At 45.5% G+C, this 8,923-nt stretch overlaps 1 protein-coding gene across 1 annotated transcript; it reads left to right on the top strand.

The window, feature by feature from the left end:
- Nucleotides 1-532: 532 nt before the first annotated feature.
- On the top strand, nucleotides 533-5,841 carry RRM2 (ribonucleotide reductase regulatory subunit M2). Its single transcript, XM_041477901.1, has 10 exons — nucleotides 533-667; nucleotides 750-827; nucleotides 1,165-1,299; nucleotides 1,395-1,511; nucleotides 2,016-2,149; nucleotides 2,807-2,901; nucleotides 3,658-3,791; nucleotides 4,179-4,283; nucleotides 4,412-4,525; nucleotides 4,905-5,841. The coding sequence occupies exons 1-10, from the start codon at nucleotides 539-541 to the stop codon at nucleotides 5,055-5,057; spliced, it is 1,194 nt and encodes a 397-aa protein (XP_041333835.1). The 5' UTR covers nucleotides 533-538; the 3' UTR covers nucleotides 5,058-5,841.
- Nucleotides 5,842-8,923: the final 3,082 nt, after the last annotated feature.

The following is an 8,923-nucleotide window of genomic DNA, read 5'->3' as shown; positions in this document are numbered from 1 at the left end:
TAGGAGGGACCAGAGAAGAAAAGGGGAAAGCAAGGCAAAGTGCCATTTCCAGACCTGTGCCCCAAACCCAGGTTAAGGTCTCGTACCCAGACACGAGCTGGGGACTCTTCCACGGCAGCCGAATGTTTCTCGAGCAGGGCGAGGCGCAGCTCCCGCACTCGGAGCGCTCCGCGGGGGTTGCGGGAGCGGAGCGGGGGCTGCGGGGGCTGCGGCAACCGCGGGAACAGCGGGAACAGCGGGAACCGCGGGGGCGGGGCCGCGCGCGCTCTCCCGCCTTGCCCGCGCGCCCTTGGCGCCAAAGCAAAGCGCGGACTCTTCCTCCCGCCGCCGCTGCCACAATGGGAGGCGGGGCCCCACCCGCGGCACAGCCAATGGGAACGCGGGGGCGGGCCGCGGTGGGCGTGGCGAGAGCTGTGAGTGGCCAGCCGGCCGTTCTGGCGCCAACTTCGAAGGGCATATAAAGGGGCGGCGCGGCGCGGTTCCATTTCCTGCCGCCCGTCCCGCCGCTGCCGCTCCTGTCGCCGCTGCACTTCCAGCCATGCTGTCCGCCCGCGCCCCGCTCGCCGCCCGCCACGACCAGCCCCAGGTGTCGCCCAAGAAGGGCCAGTCTCCTATGAAGAGTCTGTCGCCCATGAAAGGCTTGGCGCTGAGCAACAAAGAGAACACGGTGAGCGCCCGCCCGCCCGCCCTCCCTCCCAGCCCCTGCCTGGCAGCGCCCACCGCGCTCACCCTGCCCCTTTCTCCCGCAGCCCCCCACGCTCAGCAGCGCCCGTGTGCTGGCCAGCAAGACGGCCCGCAAGATCTTCCAGGAGGATGACGGCAATCCGGTGAGTGCAGGAGCTCTGTCCTGTTTGCCGGAGGCTCCTGCAGCCCCCGCTCCTCTCCTTCTCCCCATCGGCGGTCTCTCCTTTCTGCCCCCGGCCGAGCCCGCTGCTCCCCGCCGGGCATTGCGCCCCGGCCCAGCCCCTCTCCCTCAGGGGAGTCTCTGCACCCTCCCGGCCCCTTCTCCTTCGGGGGATCTCCCCCACCCCCTGCCCAGCCCCTCTCCCTCGGAGGGGTCTTTCCGTCCTCCCAGCCCGTGTCCTCGGGGTCTCCCCCGAGCTGCCGCCCTCAGTCTCCCTCCATGCCCCGCCCCGAGCCCGAGCCGCTCTCCCGCCATTCCAGGTGCCGCGGGGTGTGGAGGAGGAGGAGCCGCTGCTGCGGGAGAACCCCCGCCGCTTCGTCATCTTCCCCATCCAGTACCACGACATCTGGCAGATGTACAAGAAGGCCGAGGCCTCCTTCTGGACGGCGGAGGAGGTGAGGGCTGGGCGGCCGCGGCCCCTCCTGCCCGCGGTGCTGGGGACGGGCCTTGCACCGGAGGGCAATTCCTTACTTATCCTGTAATGGTTTAGGTGGACCTTTCCAAAGACCTTCAGCACTGGGAGTCCCTGAAGCCTGAGGAGAAGTACTTCATTTCTCACGTCCTCGCCTTCTTTGCTGCCAGTGATGGCATTGTCAACGAGAACTTGGTGAGTGTGTGCCAAGTCCCGACAGAAATATCATTTTGGGTGGATAACCAGATAACATGTTCAGGATGCTTGCTGTGGCTGATCCAGCTGGTTTGCTGGATCATGGAGTGCTACAGCATGAAGAACACATAGGGCTGTCCTGTGTTAATTAAAAAATTTGCGTTGGTTTTGTAATCTGCAAGTTTGCCCACTCCCCTCTGGGCACTGAGTGCTGCCCTACAGTAGCACTTGGCTGTTTCACAGCCCTTGTTCTGCTTCTACCCTCTGTGCTCTTCTTCCTAATGGGGGATAAGTAAAACTGAAACATTTTCCCATGGGACCAAAGAATACCTTCTGATTTGAAATTCTGAGGGGTTGCTGCTTTCTATATTGCTGTTAGTAATCCACATATCTGGAATTACTCAGAAGATTTTGTGGGCTAACCTATAACTGGTCCATTCAGCATTAATGCATCTAACCTGCAAATCACAAACACTTTTGCAAATGCTTATTTATTTCCTCTAGGTGGAGCGGTTCAGTCAAGAAGTACAAATCACAGAAGCTCGTTGTTTCTATGGCTTCCAGATTGCCATGGAAAATATACACTCAGAAATGTACAGTCTTCTTATTGACACCTACATTAAGGATTCCAAGGAGAGGTTTGTATTGCTTGATGATGAAAAGTTCAGAGCTCAGTAAATATTCAGAATTTGGCTAATGCATGTCAATTGTTCTCTGACTTTCAGGCTAATTTTAGGAAGTAAATTAGGCTTATATAAAAAGCCACTGCTGTTTAACAGCAGTTTTACTTCACAATATCTTTTTTCATCTGAGGTGTAAGACCTTGCTTACATTAAGAGTGAAACTGGAATCACTCAGAACTGAAATAAAGAAATTACACAATGTAAAGGGTGGAGCAGTCAAAGGGGAGTATATTAATTTTTGAGTTTTACTGCTACTTAAAAAGCTTGCTGTGTCATTTCTACATGAGAGGTCTCATGCCTTCACGCTGTAAAGTGTATCCTGGTTAATCTCTAGTTTGGACTGCCTTGTTCAAGAGCACTTGGTGAAACAGTTCTCCCCTTGATACTGTGATGGGAATTCAGGAGAGCTGGTGTTGATGTGAGCAGTACGTGAAGGAAAAAGTATCTGATTGGAACAAATGGAGCTACATTGGTGCCAGGTTAGAGGGGGACAGACAATGACCAGGATGAAGGTGCAGAGCATGTTTCAGTGATCAATACTGTTTATGGCAGTGAATCCTTATTTTGCTGGTTGTGCTGATGTCTTATCCTAATGAGTTTTATCTTTCTCAGGGAATTTCTTTTCAATGCTATTGAAACGTTGCCATGTGTTAAAAAGAAGGCAGATTGGGCCATGTGCTGGATTGGGGACAAGAAAGCAACATATGGTGAGTATGAAACAAAGTGAAATTTCTCCTAAAGATAGAGGAACCACCATTTCTCCAGACTTCACAGTTAACTGGGATTATTGCTGTCCCAGAGAGAGTACATGGTCTCCAGTATAAGACACTGGTATAATTCTGAATGTGAAGAAAATAATTTTCATCTTCAAATGAGCTACTGACAGGAGATCTTTGTAAAAATGCTGACATCATGAATAATAAGGTCATGTGGCAGTCATCATGTGCCTGACTATATAATCAAACTGTAAATTGCTGCCACATGTCAGGACATGCCATGGCCATCTATAGCCAGCAGGCATGTCTCTGGTTGGAGACTAGCTCCTCTTCCCTGGTGATTCCTCATGTCTTGTTTCAAAGGTGAGATGGTACAAATCATTATTTCACTAGTATTGGAACATTTTTCCTGGCCAAAGATGAGTAGACACTGACTTAAATCAGCTGCCAAAATGACTGCTCCTTTTAGTGAGCCATCTGAGAAAGGATAATATTGAGGGTTGATCTGGGGGAAGGAGCCTTGGCTTCAGCTACTTACTAGCTGCTCTGATTAGTACCTACTTCCTCTCATGGTTTTTTTTTTTTTTTTGTTTAGTGATCAGGAATCTTCAATAGTTTTTAAGCACAGCCCATAGTACACTTAGGCAGAAACAACTTCATTTGCTTTGCAGGATACAGTTTGCCACTTCTGTGTATCAATCCTGTTCAGTTTTCTGTGTGGTATTACTATCAATCTTCTCTCAACAGGAGAACGCGTAGTAGCCTTTGCAGCTGTGGAAGGAATCTTCTTTTCTGGCTCTTTTGCATCAATTTTTTGGCTGAAGAAAAGAGGATTAATGCCTGGACTCACTTTTTCTAATGAACTCATCAGTAGAGATGAGGTATGAGTCAAATTCTAGCAGTTAAGATGGTAATGTGCCACAGGAGTTTGAAGTAATGACACTCAATTGGAGCCTATATTGTGAAACAGGAGTATATTTAGAAACAGGCAGACTATAAAGCTCACTAAAGTGTGTAAACATGTGTCATTGTGGATCTTGCAGAAGCATATGAATGAACTTAGCATTTTACTTCCTCTAAAGTAGTTGGAGGGTTCTCACCAATGCTCGCAGCTGCTGTGCCTCACGCTGGCAGAGCTTGCTTGTGATGCCTTCTGTTGAGGCAGAAAGTTGTCTGTAGGAAAGAGTAACGTGGCAAAGGTGATGCCACTTACTCTGTGCTCTCTTAAATCAGTGTCCCTGAAATAATTTTCTGGAACTTCTTCCCAGGGTTTGCACTGTGATTTTGCCTGCCTGATGTTCAAGCACTTGATACACAAACCATCAGAGGAGAGAGTAAAGGAAATCATCATGAATGCTGTCCTCATAGAACAGGTAACTGCCTGCCTCTTGTTAGGAGCTTCATTGCAATCAAACAAAGCTGGGGAGCTGTTGGGCATAAAACTAACCTAGATGATAGAGTGAATGCCAGTTTCTGTACATAAAATGCTTGTTATCTGCAGGAATTCTTGACGGAGGCGCTGCCTGTGAAGCTGATTGGCATGAACTGCACTTTAATGAAACAGTACATCGAGTTTGTGGCAGACCGGCTTATGTTGGAGCTGGGATTTAACAAGGTAAGGTTCTAACACACTGAATGTTTCATGGGGAAAAGACAATGCTGACTTCCTCCAGAAATTCAAATCCTAAATTGGCTGCAGCAATGTTGTTTTAACTTGTAAAATGATTTAGCAGTTCTGCTGCTGCATTCTGTTTGGAGACTCACAGAACAAAGAGCAAAAGCATACTATGGAAAAAGCTGTACTGTGCTTCTGTTTACTGCAGCTAAAAGAAGACAGGAACAAATAGAGTAGGGCTTGGGGCAGAGATTTTTTGCTCACTGCATAGTTGGGCTGCTGATGCTGCCATTAGTGTCCTCCCAACTGATCTCTAAAGCTCTTGCATACTCAAAATGTGAGCACCTGTGGTGACTACAGAATTACCTGTGTATTTCAGATATACAAAGCAGAGAATCCTTTTGACTTCATGGAAAACATCTCTCTGGAAGGCAAGACAAATTTCTTTGAGAAGCGAGTAGGTGAATACCAGAGGATGGGAGTCATGTCGAAGCCCACAGACAACTCTTTCACCCTGGATGCGGAGTTTTAAGTGACCTGGACCCACGTGCATTAATGTGCCTCCTGCCCTGCTTACAGGGAAACACTCAGTGAGCTGAGTCAGTGTGACTTGGGTGCTGTGCTGAAATCCCACTCTTGGAAAGTGTGGTGATACTGGTATACTTTAGAAGGCTGGTGTAGCTCCAGCAGTAAAACCCCTTTTAATTAGATTTTACCAATGGTATTAATGCATAGGATGCTCAGGTGTATCTTACAGCACATGCTGTTCCACTCCATGAGAGATAGTGGTGCTTCTTTCTGCGAGGTGGGAGGTTGTGGGCACTCACCCCTGGCTTCTGCAGTTCTCACCATAAACAGAGGAGCAGTTAAAAGATTCCAGTTGTAAATTTGTTGAATAGTCTAGAAAGCTCTGGAGGCAACTGCATGATGATCTCACTGCTTTTTTAGCAGGTTTTAAGTTTACCATTTTTACTATTTTAATAGTTTGTACATAAACCTGGCACTTTAATGTTTAAAGTAAACTTCTGTCTTGTAATATTCAGCAATAGTAAAATGCATGTCAAAATCTTTTGCAGCCTAACCTTTTATGACTTGTGCTTCTTTCTGTGTATATTATTTAAAAATGGTGCTGTGAATTAAACTGTTCATCTTAAAATATATCTAAGAACAGGAAGAAACTTGGTATGAAAGGTGAAGAGCTAAATTGGATATTCTGGGTACTGAAAAATAAGATGCAGCTGACTGGTGGACTTGATTGCTTTTTCTTTAATACCTGGGAACAGTATTTCATGTAATAAAGAGCTGGTTGGACTCAGTGTTGTACTGGCTTCAGTGTTCCAATGGGCAAAGCTGTGTGCTGGTTTCCTTTTGAATTGCAGCTTTTCTGAGGAAATGCAAGGTCTTCAGGAAATGGCTGCTTAGTCATGCGGTTGATAGATATCAAGTGAAATCGTTGTGCTTAGCTCTGACTTTCAGACTGCACTGAGCAGATGATGTTTCAGGGTAAATTCAGCTAAGTCAGCCTGGTGCAGTATTCTGAGCTTTTCATCATGCCAGTTAAGTCTTGGTTTTAATGCTTAACATTATTAAAACAATGTGTACACTACACCATGGTTATTCCACACTAAACAGCAGTAAAAATGACAATGCTTTTATGTGACTGATGTGTGTGGTCTGAAGGAATCCCTCTGGTCTCAGAGTTCCTGGAACTGATCTGCAGTGAGATGAAATGACAGTGGGATGGACTGAAAATGGCTACTGCCTTGCTGTACAGGAGTTTATCCATTATTTAGTCTAATATTCAGCAAGGAATGTTCTGCAAGCCTGTCTTTCCTTAAGCATAGTTGAAGTGAATAAGCTTTATAAAACTCAAAACCTTTTCCTTCACAGGAAAGAAACGGGAGTTTGCTTCTTGCTGCTCAAGTGCTCCCTCTTTTAAAGCACAGTATTTGTGGTGCTTTTTTGAGAGTGCTGCCTTGGTGTAAAATTAACTGGCTTGATGGGCTTTCTTCCTTTGCTCTTGATTGTGCTGAAGGCAATGGTGTGTGACTGCTCTTCCCCTGAGTCTGAAGCTAGCAGGATGCACAAGGCTGTTCTAGGGAGAGAACCCCAATAAATAAAAAATCCTAGCTTCCAAGTCTGGAATTCAAGATGGAGGAGTGTTAACTGACAGCTCTAATAATGGCCTTGCAGCACTGATGCTGCTAACAGGTCAGTGATTGCAGTGGCCTGAGAATAATGTATTAGGAATTGGAATAGGGATGTGCTAAATTGGACAGCCAGACACATTATTTTGAAGCATTGAAATTTAATGCCTGTTTCTGCCTAAATAGCAGCGTTTCCTTCTCAGCAAATTTGGCTTAGTGCTTTTTCTTGGCTTCTCTCAGCAGTCAAAGCTTTGATCCAATTAAGTGAGAAAAGTATCAGAAGTCAGTCAGAATGTAAAGGCTATATTGTTTAGAGCACGAAGGAGACAGTAATAAAATACTGAGATTAGTTTGGACCCCAGTATGATTTAGCAGCATTCAATTTATATTCAAATCTGTTAATTTATATACTTAGATGGTGTAGAAAATGGGTAGAATCTCTGATCCATGAGTAGGGTCTACCTGTATTACAGCCATCTCTTCCCACTTGATTCTTGGTATGTGCCAAGGATCAATATGCAAACAATTAGGGCAGAAAGATTTAATCTGCTGTCTGCAGTCCTGGCAAATAGGAACTGGAACTATTTTCAACATAATGTGGGAGGACTGCTGGGAATGGATATGATGGCCAAGTAATCAGTTATAATGGGAGGTAGGAAGAATGTCCCTTTTAGCCAAGCAGTGCTCGTGCGGGGTAATAGATGCTGCAGTTGTGCACCCATGAGAGAGAGCTTAGATGAGAATTAGAAGGCATTCAGCAGGAGAACGAGGCTGTGGCTGCAGCACTCTTACTGGTGCTGCTGATTTCTGAATGCCTCAGGTTTGCTATATGTATGTACCTGCTGTAATGCAAGTCAGTTTTTCCTGTACAGTCTGGAGAAAAGCTGTGCATCTGATCCCACCTATTTTAATTCTCTGTTCTCACAAGGGTTCAAATGTCTTGCTGTTGCTTAGTTGGAACAGATTATTTCATCCAAGTCCTGATGAAACTCTTGTTTGCTGAAAACTGATTACTTTCCAATTTGACTGTGATACCAGTTGTTTGGACACTTGATCCTCTTAAGAATTGAGGAGATAAGTCTTTTATTTCTTTCAAAAATTAAACTAATACTCCCCCAAATAAATTTCAATGAAAATTGAAATGGCCCTTTGCAATATATTTTGAAATGGAGTTAGAAGAACCATGAGAGATTTGAAGTGATGAAAGTGCAGATGTTTTTATTTGTGAGTGAATCAGAATGGCTGTCTGGTAGGCTGTCTGCAGTTGCCACAGAAAAGTAGAAAGTGATTAGGCTAGTAGAGGAAAAAATCCTGAGGGCTAAGTAGAACTGGCTGTGTTTGATGATGCAGCAGCAGTGCTCTTATGTCAGTGGTAAATTTATGCATGACTGATCCCTAGCTATCCCCTGTGTTTCTCTACTGCTGTTAAAATTAATGGCTTTTAATAGCAGCAGATAAAATGGGAGAAGAGTAACCTCAAGCATAGTTTTTCCTGTTACATTTTTTATTGTAATTTGTTAAAAAAGCCAAACACGGGTTCAGGTAAGAAAGCTTCCATAGCTCCTTAATTGACACATTTTCACTTCACATTACATGTCAAATGTTGAAATCTTGACAATGATTGACAATGATAAGGAGCAACCTAATGTCAGCCTTGTCCTCAGGAAGTAACTGCAGCATCAGAGTGTAACAAGTAGAAAATCCCCTGATTTCTCAAATTTCCTGGGGTGATTACAGGAATTTGTGCCCAGAAGAGGTCAGAGACCAATTGCAGCTGCTCATGCCTGCAACAGGGCACAGTCAGCCTGTGAATCTGAAGGCACATTAACAGTCTGGTGTGATCCCTGAAGGGGTAGGCGCTTCCTCCACACCAGTCTATCAGAAACTTTGCCAGGCAGAAGCAGGGAGTGAATGCAGTTGTCTTATTCCAAGCCTGTTTTTCACAGCCTGCTTTATTTTAAGCTGTTGAGCTTTGGCCCCTCCTTTTGGGCATAACATACTATGAGAAATAAATGCTTCCATCAGGACAGGTTTAAGAGCTACAGAGTTAAGTCTCATGTCCTGTTAGCTGATGGACACCTAGTTTTTAATTGGGAATTCATCCCTTGGGGCTGTTTCTGAGATCCTGTGATCCACAAGGACTGTCTTGGTTTCTGTGGTAAAACAATCCTTACATTAAGAATGCTGAAAGATTAAGCTAATAGGAAAAATGTCTAATATGTGCCAGACACTGGTTTTACACTTCAAGTTA

Source organism: Pyrgilauda ruficollis, unplaced genomic scaffold, assembly GCF_017590135.1.
Source record: "Pyrgilauda ruficollis isolate IOZ18807 unplaced genomic scaffold, ASM1759013v1 scaffold42, whole genome shotgun sequence".
In the NCBI taxonomy this organism is placed as follows: domain Eukaryota; kingdom Metazoa; phylum Chordata; class Aves; order Passeriformes; family Passeridae; genus Pyrgilauda; species Pyrgilauda ruficollis.
The sequence above is the reverse complement of the archived record's forward strand: the minus strand, read 5'-3'. Positions and strand labels throughout refer to the sequence as shown.